At 40.4% G+C, this 20,098-nt stretch overlaps 2 protein-coding genes across 3 annotated transcripts in view; one reads left to right on the top strand and one right to left on the bottom strand.

The window, feature by feature from the left end:
- LOC142497846 (SCO-spondin-like) overlaps window positions 1-20,098 on the top strand; it is a 100,486-nt gene that overhangs the window by 52,372 nt on the left and 28,016 nt on the right. The gene's annotated exons all lie outside the window — the stretch shown is intronic.
- Window positions 6,329-17,998, bottom strand: LOC142496573 (von Willebrand factor-like). 2 transcript variants are annotated; one of them, XM_075603238.1, is made up of 7 exons: window positions 17,928-17,998; window positions 17,738-17,793; window positions 17,296-17,328; window positions 15,415-15,597; window positions 14,916-15,095; window positions 9,971-10,150; window positions 6,329-7,146 (listed from the first exon to the last, which is right to left on the bottom strand). In XM_075603238.1, exons 2-7 carry the CDS (start codon window positions 17,766-17,768, stop codon window positions 7,139-7,141), a joined length of 615 nt encoding a protein of 204 aa, XP_075459353.1. In that variant the 5' UTR covers window positions 17,769-17,793; window positions 17,928-17,998; the 3' UTR covers window positions 6,329-7,138. The 2 variants fall into 2 exon arrangements, with proteins under 2 accessions (XP_075459353.1, XP_075459354.1); XM_075603239.1 differs by lacking the exon at window positions 9,971-10,150 and having other exon boundaries at window positions 17,738-17,936.

Below are 20,098 nucleotides of genomic sequence, written 5' to 3'. Positions count from 1 at the left end.
AAGTCAATGATTTGGATAGAAATGATTTATTGAGTAAGAACAAGAAGGTTAAATCAAATAAAACTTTTGAGTACTCATTTATGACAGATTACAATAGACAATCAGATAAGATTACCAAAATAATTAAAAAGCACTGGCACATTGTAAAAAATGACCCTGTGCTTGGAGAGATTGTCCCTGAAAACCCAAATGTGATCTTCAGAAAAGCCAAATCATTGAAAGATAAATTAGCCCCCAGTGCCCTACCTAAAATAATCAGTGAGGGGAACAGATGGCTAACAAAATCCAAAGGTTTTTATGGTTGTACCACATGCACTGCATGTAAATATAGACCAGAGGATAAATTTAGTTTTGTGTCAAATATCACAGGGCAAAGATACAACATAAAACAACTTTTATCATGCAAATCTAATTATGTGGTATATCTTATCACCTGTCCATGCGGATTACAATATGTGGGCCAAACAACAAGAACTATAAATATACGTATACTTGAGCATATCGGTAATGTGAGGAGAGGTGTTACTACACATCACCTGTCCAACCATTTTTTACAAAAACATAATGGGGACACATCTGGGCTCACTTTTACAGTTATAGAACAAGTGTTGACACATTGGAGAGGTGGAGACAGACAAGCTGCTCTTAAAAAAAGAGAAAGCTTCTGGATCTTCACTTTGCAAACACTTGTACCACTAGGTCTTAATGTGGATTTTGAGCTAAGTGCTTTCCTTTAAAAAACTGTAAAAATAAATCGTTTTAGACAATAAATTGCTTTAGACTGCAAAATGAGGTTGAAAATGCACTTATTGTGAACTAATTGTTTTTTTCCCTATTTTATTTTGAGATACAACAATCGCCGTTTCAACATATATTAGAAGTTAGATTTTGAGCGATTTTATTAGATTTTATGTCTTTTATATATTTTATATACAATTCCAAAAATAGCACAGTTGTATATTAGGCCACTTCGTGAATTTTTAGAATGGGTTTTTTATTAATAAAGATGTATTTTACTTTGAAGTGTATAAACATTGTTGTGTATTTTAAAGGTTAATTGTATAACAGTGTTGTGAAGATTGGGAGGACATATGTAGTCAATCACCAATTTACTTGCTGTCCAATAGGAGGAAAGGTCAGCATTAAGTAAAGGGTACAAATAGCATCTCTTTATGGGGTAACATCACTCCTGACGAAGCCGTCACTACGTACGGCGAAACTAGTAGAGCGTAACCCCTCGTGTGAGATCCAGAGGGAGAGAGCCTGCTGTGGAGTTCCGGTGGCGTCCGCAATACGAGTTGAAGAACCCGGAAGTGACGTATCGGCCCCCTGAAGCAGCGCAGGTCGGAGACCGGATGAGGAAGCAGCATCGTGCAGAGATCCCGAGAACGCGACTCGAGTGAACCTTCATGTGTACAAACTTGCTGTTACCTTTCCGGAATCCTGTAAGCCTCCAATTTTTATCAATGCTGGATAAATATCTACATTTTTTAAGTATTGGATTGGTGTCTCTCTTTTGGATTCCTACCTCCTATTTATGTTCCTGTGTGTATGGGTCATTAGAGATGCCCATACACAGCTAATATTTCTGATACTTAGTGATCATTAATATCTAGCCTCACTGTGCTCTTATGAGAGCTCTGCCTGTGTATGTGTATTGTTAACATATTGCACTATGCGAGTATCACATTTTTTCCTTAGGCACTGACGCTCCCCTGATTCCTTTTCCTGTTACTTTGCGGACCGTGAAACAGTCCTTAAGGGTTTGAGTGTCTATTTATCACTTCATGCACTTTATTTTTGATTTATTTTTGATATCACTAGTCACTATATATCACTGCATGGTTTAAGTTGTGTGTTTTTTAGAGTGTATGAGCGCCATCTAGTGTTTTTTTTGTATAGATGTTCTCTGGTGCATGAGTAGAAAGGCTCCTTAAAATCAATGATGCAGTCTTTGAGTTTAGGTAAATCTCCAATGTCTGCTGGCCGCAATGTGTATCAGTGCTCGATGCGGCCCATCATGCGTTTGCGTGATGACGCAGTTCCGTTCCCTGACGTGTTTCTTCACGTGCTGTGACTTTCTCAAAGGGTTGCAACCCTTTGGCGGGAATAATTTAGCTTTTGAATTATTTCTTAAATTGCTGTTTGTATCAATAGTTTCACGATGGTACTGCAGAATATTTCCATACTCATGACCACAGAGCCTGCGAGACAACCCCCCCGCCCCCCCCCCACTAAGACATATAATTACATAAAACTCGCACTCAAAGGGTCTGGAAGTTAAACGGCCATGGCTTGTATTTAATTTCAATACCAGAAACTGTAAGTGTCAACTCTGTCAGAGTGGTCACCAAACCTGATAAAGGCCTATGGTGCTCAACCATGGCCCGCAAACACCCCAACGAAGAACCAAATACTGTAGCCCCAGCAACCCAGTTAATCATCATCAGTGAGAATGAGCCCCATGTAGCCAAAGCACAATGAACACCACTCACCATTAACAGCCAGCACTTCGCATAAGCGTACCATAGAGTCCCATAGGGCAAGGTTATCCAGCACTTACCCCCCTCCCCCTCAACCACCTGCTACCCCCCTCCCCCTCAACCACCTGCTACCGATCGGACTATTCAATGACCCTAAATTTAGCCCCAGACCTCCATACACACAACAACCTTCTCCATCACATCCTGAACAGTAATGTTAAATAAATCAAGGTTGAGTTTGGACAAACGCACCACATCTGGCAGAAACAACCCATCTTTAACCCATTCAAAATTAGGATGGCAAGCCACCTTACCCCCTGACTGCAACACAAACTTCTCAATGACTTTATTAATTGTCTTCCTAATCATCTCAACCGCACGAGCCAGCTGAGCACCCTCCCTACAATCTTATGCACAATGTTAGACCAAATACTTAAAAATCACCAAATTTGACTTGAATCTGATCTAAATCGTAGATAAGCCGCAACGACTTAACCAATCCATTGAAATTAGCAAAAACTCTGGCAACAACTGATCCCACCTTACACCTCTCTTACCCCACAAATAGAACGCTCCTTTATCCTTTTGCAACCCCAAATTCCTCCCGTAAGGGAGAACTTCCACCCACCTTTCCTCCAAATGGTCATATGAATCAACGATAATCCAAATGAGAGAGGAAGAAACACCTAAATAAACCAGGAAACAAAATAAAGAAATGTAACTAACTAAACTAATGAAGGACGAACATAACTGTGATATCGGTTCGACTCCCATCTCCCAATCCAGTGAATCATGTCGACACCTAAACCCAACCAAGCAGCCCCCATCGCCCCTACTATTTTGAAGGAGTGGGTACCAAACTGTATGCTGTCCAAACCAAAACTAACTAAACACGGCTGGAAAACACAACAATATTGAATCCTTGATAATGCCTATCCCCCAACACGCACTAGGAAAGGGCCAAGGGAGGGAGGCCTGACCTCCAGTAACTTCCCAAGCCTTCTTACTTGGCAGGCCAAGCTGTTATTCAAACCACCCAACCTAATCCATGCACCCCTGTCCCACTGATTTGTTTTACACCTGCCCTCTAAGAGGCTGATCGGATCGGATCCGTGAACCACATCTTCCAATGCCAAACCAACTCCCCTTTTCTTAGATGCTCAGACAAGCTCACTTACTCACAAAGCCACATTAAAAAAACCCAAGTATAAATGCCACATTAAACAGCCTCGCCTCGAACTATGAACTTGACATTGACTCGGTCACCCACAACTTCTAGTACTAAAGATGTGACTGCGTTCCTTCCAGCCGGCATAGCCAAAACCCTCATTAGCCAGTCAACAGCCTGGCATTCTACAAAGTCTTTTGTAGGATCCCCCAAGCCTAACAGCTTCATAAAAAAGGAAAGGCCGGCCTGCTTAATTTCAACTGAGCTGCCCCCCAACCTCTTATCTGTTAGGACTAGCACGTTAGTTAGCAGTGCCCTGGCCTCAGCGACTTCAAGCCCCAATTCCCTCACCAGACTTTTATATTCACTTTTATACTCATGCTAGCTTCACATGTACCCGGTGCGAGACACCCATACTAAGTCCATCACTGGACCGACATGAGATGGTATACTGCTGTAGGGCAGCTCTGACTGTCTCAATCTGCTTTGGGGGCTCAATTCCTGAATTCCATCAGATGCATATGAGACAAAGCATCAGCAACATGTTTAGCTTCCCCTGGAACATGCCTCGCCCTGAATGAAATGTTCAATCTTAAGTGATTGTGTGATTGTGTGATTATCATTAGTCAGCACAGTCACTGTCCTGAGAAAGTAAACACTTATAACATTCTAAAGGTATTTGTTCCTAATGTTTATATTAGAATAGAGGTATGGGATATGTATCACCACGAAATGTATGTCAGTTTTGATTGAGAGGCACATTGCTTTGTTATAATTCTGTATTCCTAAAGGCTATGAAAACTCTATGATTAAGCACAAAGGGATGCATATTGAGTTGTCATGTTTTGTGCAACAATGGCACCAACTTTGTATCTCTCACTTTGAGAAGAGCTTTATTTGCTACATACAGTGTGTGCAAAAATATACAAACCCGGAATTCAGAATGTGCTGGTGTTACTTAGAGAAGCGGTTCGGGAGTTCATGTTGTTTGCTTACCTTTTGGCTTCCCTGAGGTTTGGCTGTTTCTTTAGGTATTTTTAGGATGAAGCACAAACAAGCTTTGTTTTTTTATCTAACAAGTAAAGTGAAGCCAACCATTTTATTTCTCAATTACTCCTGTTTGCATTGTTGTTATTTTAGGCCACAGGATACTAATTTTATCCCTGCTGTTTCTTCTCAGAGCAATAAGTTATAGAGCATGACTAGTAGTAAGAAGAATTACAATTGAAACCAGTGGGTGTGTTTCTGTTTCCCTTTCTCAGTTATACTTCTCTCCCTCTCTCTGCTGTTTTTAATCTCTACCTCCTCCACTCCCTCTTTCCTTGCCTTCTCATCCATATATAACGCACATTGGTTCTATCCCCAATATTTTATATGGTGAGAATTGCAGAAATGCACAGTTACCGATGCACAACTCACACAAATGGAAATTAATGCATCATTAATTTGCATCATATTGAACATGGACGTACAGTATACAATTCCTCTCTTCTAAAACAGTCATTGATGACAAATAGGTCCTGTTCCAGCCCAGGCGCACTGTAGCTTAGTGAGTAGAGCCAGGCAGTTAAACTCGTCCCCTTTCCAGCACACAGATTCCTTCTTTTTTGCTCCTATAAACTTTATTGGAGGAGTAAACAGCACACAAATAAGGATTTGAGGGTAGCAGAATAAGGGTAAGGTTAAAAGACAATTCTGTCTCTGGGAAAATCCGTCAGGGGTGACTTCTCAAAATGGCTGCTGGTTTGCAGGAAATAAGGCAGGGTGAAATTAAGAGCTAGGGGTCATGGATCATACCAAATCAGAAGCCAGATAAGGAAGTTGCTAGGCACTACAGCTAAGACAGTTTGGAGTTCCAAAGTAACAACTAGGGCTAGGGGAATTGCAGTCATAGGCAATGAAAAACCATACAGGGGACAGATCAGGTCCCATCCTTCTTTGTCATTCACATCTTAATAGCTCGATCTCACATATAGTATATTTCTTAAGGGCCTCTGTATGGGGAAGTGTTTGTCCATCAAGTGCTTTCTTTACGTTTAACCAAAAAGGTTTCTGTGAAAGTTGTATAGTTTGTCCATGTGGAGGCACTTGCAACGGAGAACACGAGACCTAATTCAAAAGGCCAGTACTAAATCAATTAGAAGCATGCTCCAGTCAGCCTGCTGGGGACTCCTATTCCTGCCAGGTAGGTTTCTATGCCCCATATATCACACTGCTCCATTCAAGCTCTTACAGTCCTATTTAAGTGTTTGACTAGTGGTTACATACAGTAAACCAAAGTTGATTAAAAAGTTACACCGTTGTAATTAACAGAGGAGTTATCTGACTGCGGCCACGTTTTTATAGTAGTTTACCCATATAATAATAGTAAAATACTCACATATATACAGTAATGGTACACCTACTGAGACTTACAGACAAGCTTAATATCCAAAAAATGACTGACCAAGAGCTTCACATAGAGGGACCCACAACTACTAAACAATATGTATACAAAATGGATTACACATTCATTTACAAACAATCGGTATGAAAATAAACACAATCTTACTAAAAAAGAAAAAAAATTCTTAAATAAAACAAAAATAAAAGGTTGTACCAAAACTATTACAGGACATCTTGATTAATAATAAATGTTACCATTTTGATTAATGGTTAAAACACATACTTTATTGGTAGTTTATAAGCAGCAAATATAGCAACTCACAACTGAATGTTGATTGGATGAGGAGGTTTTCCATATTTACAAACACAATAAAGCCAAGAGAGGGCAATGATTGATAATAAAGATGGGCTTTATGGTGGGTATGAATACAGGGTTTACTACATTCCATGGCTGGCCAAACTGCAATGCCACAGAGCAGGCACATTAAAGACTTCACTGGATTGTGAGCTTTTGGTTACAACAAAAGAACAGTCCTTGAATTGGCTGAGAACGTTCTCTCGTCAGGGCTTTCACCGTACCGTATATACTGCAAATCTTGGCTAGTGAAAGCCTGTATGACACATGACAACACACAAAGGGGATTATTTACTAAGGTCTCTAACATACAAAACTGGGGAATAGTCACCCCAAAATAAATAATGTAATAAATTGGACCAGATTTATCAAAAGAAAAACTAATTTTCTTTAATAATTTTACTGTTGTGCTTTGCATAATTATGTCCCAGTTTAAAAAAGTGAGACTTTACTAAATAACCCTCATAACATCCAGCTGTATGGTTTTCCCTCTTAGATCTTAACGTTATTAATTTGTTAATGATTTTCTACAGAGTGTAACTGACATGTGCAGCCAAGATAGAGGTTAAAATATACAATATGCGTAGAATCCCATAAAGTATATACACAGCACTGGAAGGACATTTCTTGAGTAGCGTAAAATCATTTTCCATAAGACGTTCCTTGCATGGATTACCCCGCAGCATTGTGGGATATCTTGCATGTAAATCATGGTCTGAGTTTCAGGAAAGGCAGACTTCTTCACAATCACTTTTCTAAAGGACCAAAAGGACAGAAGTCAGTCATGGACAGGAAATAAATCAGGAATAAATAAATAAATTTGACTTGCTATACATTTGTCTCTATGATGATTTAATTATTGAGCCTTTCTAACTCTGGAAGGTATTGTTAAAAGTTAACAAGTCAAGGATTATTCTTCCTCCCGCTCTAAAAAAATAGTAATGTCTTGTAGTAAAACAGTAAATATTATATACTTTTCAATGCTCATTTCCTCACACTGTCTTTCCTCTTGAAACTGCTCCTGTCTCTCCACCAGTCCTTCTTATATCCATTTCCAGATAGTCAAAAGAGAGTACGCTACTCCGTAGCAATGTTAGACAAACAGGACAACCCAAGAGAGACTAACAACACATAACGTAAAAAAACGAGAGAATAAAAGGGGAGACCAATAGTGTGATACTGTTGATAAAATATATATATATTATTAACAAAAAAGTTATCTCACACAAAAAGGCTTGAATTACAGAAATAGTAATGAAGAGCCTTCCGTGATCGCCAATCCCTTCGTGAGTTCTGCGATCTTTAGACTGTTTGCTGGCCGCTTGCCCCGGCTCTCACAAACTGCCGTTTCTGGTTTCCTTGTGGCATCTCTGCGTGTCTGCGTACCACGTGTCTTCCTTCACCTCTTTGGAATGCACATCCCACATCCGCATTACAAAGAGGCGGAGGAAGGATACGCGGTACACAGACATGCAGAGATGCCACGAGGAAACCAGAAACAGCATTTCGGGAGAGCCGCGGGCAAGCAGCCAGCACACCAGCCTAAAGCGGCCAGCACACCAGCCTAAAGCGGCCAGCACACCAGCCTAAAGCGGCCAGCACACCAGCCTAAAGCGGCCAGCACACCAGCCTAAAGCGGCCAGCACACCAGCCTAAAGCGGCCAGCACACCAGCCTAAATCAGCCAGCACACCAGCCTAAATCAGCCAGCACACCAGCCTAAAGCGGCCAGCACACCAGCCTAAAGCGGCCAGCACACCAGTCTAAATCAGCCAGCACACCAGCCTAAAGCGGCCAGCACACCAGCCTAAAGCGGCCAGCACACCAGCCTAAATCAGCCAGCACACCAGCCTAAATCAGCCAGCACACCAGCCTAAAGCGGCCAGCACACCAGCCTAAAGCAGCCAGCACACCAGCCTAAATCAGCCAGCACACCAGCCTAAAGCAGCCAGCACACCAGCCTAAAGCGGCCAGCACACCAGCCTAAAGCGGCCAGCACACCAGCCTAAAGCGGCCAGCACACCAGCCTAAAGCGGCCAGCACACCAGCCTAAAGCGGCCAGCACACCAGCCTAAAGCGGCCAGCACACCAGCCTAGTGATCGCAGGACTCACAGAGAGATTGGTGATCATGGAAGGCTTTTTAGTACTGTGCTTATTATTCAGGCCTGTTTGTGAGTGAGACACCTTTTGTTTAAATATATATTTTATATTAAGATTATCGCACTATTGGTCTCCCCTTTTTTCTCTTCCCCCTTTTTTTAAATGTTGTGCTATTAGTCTCTGTTGGGCCTGTCCTGTTTGTTTACTATTGCTACTCTCTTTTGACTGAATTTGGATTTTTTTTTGCTCAACTAGGGGAGCTGCACTGTGGTGATTTGTAGGATAAATGTTTTGGGAAACATACAGTATATATATATATATATTAACTGTCACAATTGTTGTTTCATTATAAATATTAGCCCAGCTTGATTTATAGATAGCCCCTTTAGAGTCCCACTACTAGTACATCTTTCTTTTGTATATCCATTTCCCTGCCTTCTCTTTAATGTTTCTATTTTGCAATGTATTCATTATATTGGGTTCTGCTGGGTACCACTACTTTTTACTTATTTCCAACAAAGCTAAATTGTAAGTTGTTTTATAGACAAATTAGAAATATTTTTGACAAGAACTGTATTGCACTGAGTACTGTTATTCATGCACTTTTATTAATGATACGACCTTCACACTGATTACACAATAGAGTAACCTCAAGTGTTTGGCTACATTTGAACAAACTATATTGTCAATAAAGCACAATACCTCTATTTTTTAATGCTACTTTTGCAAATGGTTTCCCCTCTCAGTATGGGAGTAGTTTAGTCTCTGTGCTTATTCAGTTCATCAGAGGGGGAACGTCACCATTAATAATTTGCATATACTTACTGTAATTAGCAGAGATGTGCGAAGCCTTCAGATAAGAAAACCATGGATTTGGGGGGATAGGGGGAAGAGAGCTCCAGCATTAGCATCATGAAATACATTGCAATGCTTAGTGTTAGGACCTGCATACTGGTCATGCCGTGACGTGGCTGCAGGCTTGTGGTGCTTAGGCCAAAGGGTTTAACTAAATGACCATTACTCATGAGAATACTAACATTGAAGTATTTAACTATGTATTTTGTCACATTGGATGTAGCATTAGGTATTTTTGTCTGTTGCTTGACTTCCAAATTGAGGCTGAGCTGCAAATTATTGGTGTAACAACAAATTGATAGTGAAAATTTGAGATTTCTGAGAAACCTTTAGCCCTTAAGTGTTCTAGAAACCGGTTTGCAAGATTTGACATTTTGCTTTAAAAAAAACAAACCGTTTTTGCACGTCTCTGCTGATTAGTCTTTAGATGAAACGTGTACTCTGTATCCCTGCAGGTGTAGGCTCATATTTACAAAGCACTTGATGCAACACACCTTCCAGGACAGGAAGACATATACAGACCATTCAAGTCAATGGTTTGTAAGGTGTCTTCCAGTGCAGGACGGTTTCTTATGGACTAGCACTGCTTAGTAATATGGTCATTAGCTTTTGTATATTACTTACTCTTTGTGAGAATCGCAGGGCACTTTCTACGTTGGATGCACTTTCCTTCATGGAAGACAAAGTGCTTCTGTTTGCATACACAACCCTCTATGCATACATCTCTACACCCTTCTTTAGCAAGGCAGTATGAATCACACTTAGAACAGGAACTCCACACAGCACGTAGAGGGCAGGCTTGTACTGGAGATTAGTAAAAAGAAAAGTGGCATGTGAGTGACTTCAGTATCTCTGTGAAAGTTACAAATTGTATCTCTGTGACAACTGTATGAAGGGACAAGTTATATATAAATAGGCTAAAGCTGGTAAATTCCAGGCATTATTGAAATCCCTGCTCTCTGATTGGTTAAAATTCCGGGCATTATCCAATCAGTAATGGGCTGGAATTTTTGGCACCCTGCCAAGTTTTTCAGCCAACCAGCTTTCAGTTCTCATTCCCAAAGAGTGAGATCAGCTCTTAGACAGGGGAGGTGATTGGACAGGAGGCAGCAACCAGGCACTGACGCCTCCTCCACCCTGCCTGCAGAGAGCTCCGCACAGGAGAGTGAGGGGAAAGGTGAGTGTGTGTTTGTTTTGTGGGTGTAAAGGGGTCAGCAGTGTTTTATTGGGGTGTGTGTCTTCTGTTGGTGTGTATTTTGTGGGTGTAGAGGGGGCAGCAGAGTCTGTTTTTTTGGTGTGTCTGCTGTGTGTTTCATGGGTGTAGAGGGGGGCTGCAGTGTGTGTGTCTTGTGTGTGTTTTGTGTGTGGAGGAAGGTTGCAGCGTGTTTTGTTGGTATGTGCATCTACAGTGTGTGGGTTTACAGGGGGCTTCAGTGTGTGTTTCTGTGTTTGTGGGTGTAGAGGGGTCGGGCTGCTTTGTCTGTTGTGTGTGTGTGTGTTTTGTGAGTGTAGAGGGTGGAGGAGGGCTGCAGGGTGTTTTGTGGGTCTAGAGGAGGGGGTCTGCAGAGTGTGTTGGGGCAGCAGAGTTTGTGTGTATAGAGGGGGGGGGGCTGCAGTGTGTGTTTGTGTGTGTATATTATATATATATATATATATATATATATATATAGAAAATGGGACCTTAGATTCATTTTAGATGTTTTTTTTATTTTTTTATGTGTGTGTGTGTTGGGGCAGCAGAGTTTGTTTGTGTGTATAGAGGGGGGAGGGGCTGCAGTGTGTGTTTGGGTGTATATATATATTAAAAAAAAAAAAAAAAAATATAATATATATAAATATATATATATATATACTATATATAGAAGGGGCTGTGCATATGTACAATTTCCTTTTAATAAACTTGCAGTAAAGCATAAGAATGTAGATAATGCTGATAAAAATCAATATGAATACAAAAGTGGATCTTTTCTATGAAAAAAAAAGTCTACATTTAGCCTATAATAGTAATAATCCCCTCAGAACAGGGCATTATTGGCCAGTAATGCCCTGTTCTTCAGGGATTATGACTTAAATATAAGATACATATAAGATAAAAAAGGTAAGAAATTCATATTCATGATTTCTCTGAGAAATGTTCATCTTTCTCATGTATACATACTGTAGTGTGTGAAAAGTGCAGACAGTAATGGTGGGTTCTGGTTTATGGCGGAGAGAGATATTCCTACAATAATCGCTGAGGATAACAGAAGAAGACAGAGGACAACTTGAAAGAAGAAAAGCAGAAGAAAAATACTTACAGAAGAAGAGTCTTCAAGGATCTCCGGACTTCGGGGCAAGTTTAGGATTCCCCATTGCAGGCCCATGGATGGGGCCGGATTACAAATAGGCCATTGTAATATTTAAAAAAACAATATTATATATTTTAGGGGCAATGGGACCTTAGATTCATTTTAGTTGTTTTTTTAATTTTTGTTTTTTTTATGGCCATCAGGTCTTGGATTCATTTGTATGAGTTTTTGAATGGTTGGATATCAGCCCTTTTTTGGATTAGGAGGGGCTGCATCTCTAATGATGACCTTTTTTCATGGAGGGGTTAAGTATGATACTACCAATGTTGCTATCTAGGCTCCCATTTAGGGGGCCTAGGTAGCCACAGTGACAATCAATGTTTATCATGGGATCTTTAATAATATTCATTATTAACGTGTATGTATCTATGTATGTATATGTATGTATGTATGTATGTATGTATATATATGTGTGTGTGTGTGTGTGTGTGTGTGTGTGTGTGTGTGTGTGTGTGTGTGTGTGTGTGTGTGTGTTATTTAAAATATTTTTATTGTGCATACACTGGTCAATAGCTATATTAATATAAAGGAAAGAGCCATAATGTTATGAGCCCAAAAAAGTTATTTAAATAATAATGGCTGACATTTTGATCGTTACACTGGATTGACCTTTTTCAAGACCAAACGTTGACCATTGTTTATTAAATACATTTGTTCCCATGTCCACATGCGTGCTCTTGCCTTTATCTTTATATGTGCAGCCTAGGTTCCCAAGATCTATGCCCAGTCTGCACCTGTGACACCAACATTTTTTATGTGAGTTATCCTTTCCATTCCTTTCCAATAGCCTTATTAACCACCTTTGGCTAATAGGCTGGTGACCAGTGCTAAAGAGGGGGGGGGGCAGGGTATATTTGTTGGTGAGATCAGGGTAGGGTTAAATTAGTGCTGGTGGTAGCTGCCATGGGAGTGTGGTTAAGATCCCCTGGGAATGGTGGTAGGAGTTATCTTCTTTTTTGCCTTAGCAGTAAGGCATTGTATGCCAATGCCTTACTATCCCCTTCGGTAGCCAAGGGGGTAGCTAGTGTGGTTTTAGTTAAGTAGTAAGCACTTCATAGCCCTTAGTAATCAGCTAGTCATCAAAACCCATGACTAGCTGACCACTTGGGATACTGAGCTGTCAATATCTAGTTAAATGTGCTATATATAATGTTTTATCACCTACTGTCGCGGCTGAGTTTATTCTTACCTTTGCCCGGTCTCGGCCGCGACAGATACCGGGTGCGCGCCGAGGTGTCCCGGGCGCGCGCCGGAGCCTCGGAGGATTGGTCCTCTGATCGGGGCTTCCCCCTCCCCTCTCCGGGTCCGCCGGGTCCCCCGGAGGCCCCCACCGCCATCCCCCACATTACAGCAACCCAGGGCTCCCTCGGGAAGCCCTGGGCACGCGTGCCATGCGCGCACGCTCCCAATGAAGCATGACGCGCATCGATGACGCGCGGCACGCCGAGGGAAACAAACAACGAAACCGGAACACCACACGGCTTGCGGCTCCAGCCAACGCAGGATTAAGTGTGTCGCCACTGTATTCCATGTTGTTTAGTTTATCTTGTCTATCCATATCATGGCCATTATATAATTGGGAAAGATAGGACAAATGCCAGCATGTTGTAAGTGATGTAAAAAAATGCTGAGTTCCAGGTTCTGATAAATATCGAGACTTGATAACTGGCACAAAACTGATTACTTTTGTTGTATTTAGTAATTTTGGGGCTGAACCTGATATTTTTATTGATGCGTAAACAATGTGTTATTTTTTATGGTACAATGTTGATGACTTGCACCTTAAAAATAACACATGTTCCTGGACTATAATACTGCTTGTTTTTTAACTAACTCACGCTGATGACTCTAGGTGTCCTGGAACAGGATTGTATATTTCTGCATATTTTCTCTGCTCTCACTCTGTCAGCTCTCCCCAGGGAAGTTGCATTTTTTCCCTGCTCTGAGGCAGCCAGAGCTGTGTATATTGCAACATAATTGTTACAAATATCACCTTTCTGCAATCCATTAGTCAATTGCCTTGTCAACCTCCCAATACTCATAGCTTGAGATTGGTTTAGCCCTTTCCTCCGGCCCTTATCTGTAGTTTGTTATGCCCCTTGGCTTGTTCCTGTCTGGAAAGGAAAGTGTGCTTTCTCATTTCATCAGCAGACACAGTGAGTAAGACACATCGTCCACTGCTCCCTTAGAAAGGGAATCCTTTTTACCTTCCCCACATAATAAAGCACCTTTATCTCACACAGCTAATTCTCCTGACAAGAGACATTTCCTATCATAATCTACATGAAAGTACTTTTATATTTCTGTTAACCCCACTCAATAAAGTTGAAGAAAATAGAAGGACTTTGTGTGCTTTAAAAAGGGGATGAGTTAAGCTACATGGATCTTCTCACATGCTACAAGTGAGCTCGGATCCAGAATACTAGGCCTATAGGAGGTAATTGCGTGTGTGTATTTTTTATGAGTAAAATAGTTCTGGGCCATATTTACCAAGCAGTAAATAATCCTGTGGGGGAGTGAAGAGGTTAGAGTCCCTCAGTGTTCCAGGAATAGAAGACCACACCTTAGCTCAGATTTTCTAGTTTCTTCCAATCAACTCCTGATTGGAAACTGAATGTTTAAAAGACATGCAGCAAACTCCCTGTCCAGTACTAAACAAGCCTGCAATGTAGAAGGGTCCAAGAGGGCTTGCCTGGGAAGAGCTGGGCCTCTCACTCATCACCAAAACTAGACGTTTCACAAACATGCAAGGAAGCATGGGTTCGCTACCTGCAAGTGAGCAGATCTCTAGAGGTTCCTAAGTCTGCAAGAATCAGAGCTTCACAAGCCTGTAATGAAGCAGGGCTTCATTACCTATAAGTAAACAGGTTCAAAGAGGGCTGATCTGTGAAATAGATAGGACTTCCCCCTGCTTCAAACCTAAGGACATTTTGTAGGTTGTCTTGTTTGATCTTTTTCACTACTGACCAGAAGTGTTTTGTAACCTGTTTTTCAAATCCAGTAAATAAAATATGTTGTTTTTCAGAGAAACCGGTGTGTGGACTCCTCACTGACCCTATCTAGAAGGCCAAGGCTGTAAAGTGTATTCCATGCCAGAAGCTGTCCCGTGACATGGCACCACTTAGTACATATAGATCTTAATCTTTTTTTAACAATGTCCTTGACCTCTCTTTTTGTTCTTTCTCTGCTATGCAGTCTTCTGTGTGTTAGCTACTACTCACCATGTGGGGGGCTGGTGGAGCACTCGCTGAATGGGATGCATGCCCCTTTCTGCAAGACATACCCTCTTTTCTTACAGACACAACCCTTTCTGCAGACATCTTGACACTTTCTTTTAACAGGACAGAATGCACCACAATCTGAACAGGAATTCCATACTTTGTCTAGAGGACAGCGATCACCTTTGAATAGGAGAAAAGATGTATTTTAGCATCTCTGTGTTGCTGTTATCTTAGTGGGAGAGTAAGAGAGATGTACAGTACAGCATCTCTGATCTGTGTCTGTCTGATGTCAATGTAAGAGGTAGTATAGGTCTGACCCATTGATGTGGAAAAGCTGAAAGGCTGAAGTCTCCCATGTCTATGTCAGTTACTGTATGTGTTGGTAATGTCTATGTAGGAGTGTGGGAGAGGCAGAGGGCATTAATACTTCTGAATGGCATTTGTATCCCTGATGTTTCCTTGAGCTTTCTTGTTATGGTGTCTTTGAGTGATCACTTACCACCTCTGGGAATGAGAGGGCATTCACTGCTTGGAATACAGGCACCTTCATGTATGACATATCCTTTTTGTTCACATGAACATCCCTCCTTGCATGAAGCTGCACACGCCATTTCCATAATGGGACAATATGACCAGCAGCCTGTGCAGCTTGACCATTTAGCTCCTGGAGGACAGGTTGGACCTGTGAGATGGATGGAAATCTGTAAGCAGTATGTACTTGTTATCTCACTAAGGTGATGGTTAAACAGAGAGTCATTCAAAGGACCAAAGTGTACTAATACCAGAGGTACAGTATGCTTAACCCTTACACTGCCAAAAGTGCTAGCAATGCATTGGTCTGCCTGTTGTTGGCTCCTCTAGAAGGAAAAGATTTCCTATTTAAAATTTGGGTAAGTGATGCCCTTTTTAAATAAACTGTTACACCTATATGGATTTTTAAGTAACCTGTGCAATTAGTTTGTAAACATGCCCATCCGGCTCCGTTATGGGCAAGCACACCCATTAACTTGAATAGTAGTTAACACCCATGTGGGTGAGTTCCCCATAACGGAGCTTGATGAACCCACGTGGAGAGCTGAGTTTTGGGAGGGGTTTGATTTCCTCACTGTTCTCTTTTCTGTGTTCTTATTGTTTGAGTTTGCACAGGTAATGCTACCTCTCTCCTCTTATCTTTAATGGCTTTCTGATAAGAACTGTGTGGGATAAAGGGAGAGAAAACACTTCATTGACAAATATTCCCCCATCCAGAGGCCACGAAGTAATGGATTTGTGCGTAATTGTCAAAGAAACAAAATCAGATAAATATATGCTTTGAGCATAGTTCTGTTTCATACGCTCATAATATCTATTTTCTTTAACTGTGCACGCAATGTCTTGTATATAATGTATACCCTGTTCATTTATGTAACTGTATTTGTAACCATGTATTATTTGTTTTACTCTGTGCCCAGGACATACTTTAAAACGAGAGGTAACTCTCAATGTATTACTTCCTGGTAAAATATTTTATAAATAAATAAATAAATAATTTGTTGAAGGAAGCCAATTAAAATGTGTAATATGTTACAAACTGTGTTTTTTTTGTATCTCTCAGTTTTGTGATGATGGTAATATGTACTGTAAGTGTTATGAAGACTCAGTGAAGAGGCAGGGGATACATATCAATATGATAGAGAGACAGGTTTGGTCACTGATCTCATTTTGTGAATGGGAATGAGAAATATGCTTTCCTGATGTCTTTTTTGTGTAAGAAGTGGTGAGGGGAGTAGTGAGGTGAACCAATGGCACGTGCCATGTCTATGGGAAGATTAAAGTATCTGATGTCTCCATATGAGGGTATATAAAAAGTGCCGTTTCTCTGTGTAGAAGGGATACAGAGATGGGGATCTGTATATCTCCCTTTGCATGATATGAGAGGTTTGAGTTTCTGTGATGGCAGATTGGGTCCATGACATTTATGTTAAAGTGTAAAATGTTTTTGTGTTACTGTGGAAGAGTTACAGTAAACATAATATGGGTAAGTGGTAGGGGGAGAAGAGATTGAGAGATGGGGGAGATATTAAACAAGGGGAATACAAGGGAGTCAAGTTAGATACACTCTTGTGTATGATTTAAGCACTGGGTCTCCTAATGGTTTTACCATCTTACTAAAGAAGCAATACAGTATGTAGTGATATCGTGGGCAGATCCCACTCTTAGACGAGATTGATTGGCACATCACGGTCTGCAAAAGTCACCTAGATCCCCAACTCTCCTGCAGTGACCGGACTGAGTGAGAACACCCCCCCCCACCCCCACCCCCACCCCCCCAATGTCAGATAATTTCTCTTGATAGGAAAGAGATGCTTAGGTTCCTGTGAGAAACGTGTGCAGCACTTACCTTTTATTCCTGCAAGAAGGACCAAAGGCAAAGCTGTAAAACAGAATCTATTAGGGGCTGTAAGATAATACTTCTGGATGTAGGATACAGTTACACCATGTGCCTTGCAATGTCGGGTGATTGTTCAGTACAGTTATGGAAAAGCTAATGCATGAGAGCAATGCTCTCCTATATTAACGTACTCATGGTGAAACAGAGAATAACAGAGGCATATTCAACAAACACATTTTCACATTAAATATGTCCACATACTAAGTCTTCAGATGCAACGTAGGCAATAGATCAATAGGTGATCACTTGAACTTGCTTAAAAAATACACAGATCTGGTGCAATCCTATTGCACTGCTTTTGCTACAGGTTTACAGCCAGGAGAATTTAGTAAATAACCCAACACTTGTACTATTCAAATGACAATATTAGGTTCATATCTCTCTCACTTACCCGAGATGTGCAGCAAGTAAGCATAGATCATTTTCCTCGTTATTTTGTATGTTGATCTGTGAAAGTTGTGCAGATATTAGCAGACTTTATTAAGATTGGTTCATCATGTTTTTTTTGTTGCCCTCTTTGACCCAGATTCACTAAAGGGTACTAAGCTTTAGCACACCTTAACGTTCAAGTGATGTCTTACCCTTTACACCTTCCCTGTAGGAGAAGTCAGTCCAGGAAGGGTTGCAGGCATTAATATGGCATATTCCAAGGGGTGTTCACCTACAAAACCCATTCACAGAGGATTATTCTAATTTATACTTGTTCATGTTTTGCATATTCACATTGTGCATAGAACCAGTTATTTCAGCTTCACACCTTTCTTACCAATGTTCTGTAGGATATCTGATTTATGGTAACCTGTGGTAGACATCAATCACTAAAGTTTGATAGCAAAAGCTAATTCCTTTGTTACAAAAGGGACTAGTAATACGTGGCAGAAGAATATACTGCTTAACCTCTAACAATGATGGGGATTAAGAGTTTGCATTAAATTTATAAATAAATGAGCTATTGGTTGAGTATCCCCAAAACATGTCCTTTTCAGTTTCCATGAGGATAGGGTTGAAAACCCCTGATAGATGACTCTAAATGAACTCTTATCCTTTTATTCTGTCTATGCTGTGGAACATCAGGAATCCAGAGACCCATAAACCAGGTAAGAAACCAAATCTAACAGGAATCCATGCTACTGTAGCATGGCTTGACTATGTATGTACAGTATGTGTGTATATCTTTATTTATATAGTGCCATTAATGTACTGTACATAGCGCTTCACAGCAGTAATACACATGACAATAATATAAATAACAAATAGTATGAATAACACATAATGGGAAGAACTGCTTCAGACATAAAAGTGACATTTAGGAACAGGAGTCTCTGCCCCGAAGAACTTACAATCTAATTATCCCATCTCGACTGAATCCTGAAATGCCAGAGTTATAATGAGCAATGGGGAACAATGAATCTTCAACGTATGTATTATTAGAAAAGACATGTTGATGATGAACTTTGAATTCTTATAGATAATTAGTTGTATAAGAGAATAGAATTATAAATACTTTCATTAATTCCACTTGGAGCTGTCGTGCTTTTGGGTGTGTTTCTATAAAGTAATGTACAGAAGAAATGTGCAGTGAAGCCATTAATAAGTAATACTTTTATAATACCTTGTCCCCTTGTTAACAGCAAAGAATATAAGTGCATCTTTCTCTGATGCATGTCTGGTAATTAGGCAATTTCATTTAAATACATTTCATACACAAAACATATGTATGATGTCAATTACATTTTTAGGTGAATCAGATTTATACTGTTATGAATGTTCTATATTCCCAGTGCCATAGAAAATTATAGACTGTGTATAATTGTTCACAAGCCTCTGAAACAACATGAAAGCAATGTTGCACACTAAACTTTCTGCCATAGATGTGTGTAGAAAAAGTAATTTACAGAACATTTGTAAAACTTATTTTGTAAGCAAAAAGAGCAACACAAAAATGAGTGGTTTAAAAAGCATACAAAAATCTTCAACCTATTAAAAAAGCCTAATTCATGGGGAATGGCCTTCAAAACCATTAAGGTCCCACATTGGACCCGCCTTTATGTTCACTGAAGCATGGATCTTCAAGTGCTTGAAGTCTCTTCTTTCTTCATGTGCTTTCTCTTGAGGACTTGTTAGGTTGTTTCAACCCACGCCAGTAAAGCAACCTAGGCCCATTATGAGAAGGGCCTTGGATGCCTCAATAGCACTGAAAGGTGTAATGTAAGAACTTTAAGTTATTTTTATTTATTGTATTTATTTTCCTTATATTTTATGGTTCATAGCCTATTGACCAGACTTAAAGGTGTTGTGTGTAGTGGAATGGGACGGTGGTTTGACATGGAATGGTTGGGAAAACCCTTAGTATACCATAGCAGGTATTCCGTCTTTGCTCCTTTTGATATAGATGTGGTGGCTAGTTACAGTGTGGTAGGAGTTAATAAATTGGCTATTTTCCCCATCTCTAGCAACAATGGCTGATCTACAGTATATATGCCAGTATATTCATGTGCATTTTTATATGGAATCACCCGCCATACATACTGTAAGTTACAACTGTTTTTTCAAAATTCCTTTATACAAATGACCTGGCTCTTCTCCCATCACTTACACGTATATATTTTTTTATTGAATGCATTGATATTTGTCAAAAGGTTTTGTATGCACAAGAAGAAAAAAATGGGAGTGACGGTGAATGGGCAAACACATGGCAAACCTTTCTGGGGTTCAGATCAATGAAAGAAGTACTGTAAAGTGGCAGGAGATG

The sequence above is a fragment of the Ascaphus truei genome, chromosome 6, assembly GCF_040206685.1.
Source record: "Ascaphus truei isolate aAscTru1 chromosome 6, aAscTru1.hap1, whole genome shotgun sequence".
NCBI lineage: Eukaryota > Metazoa > Chordata > Amphibia > Anura > Ascaphidae > Ascaphus > Ascaphus truei.
The sequence above is the reverse complement of the archived record's forward strand: the minus strand, read 5'-3'. Positions and strand labels throughout refer to the sequence as shown.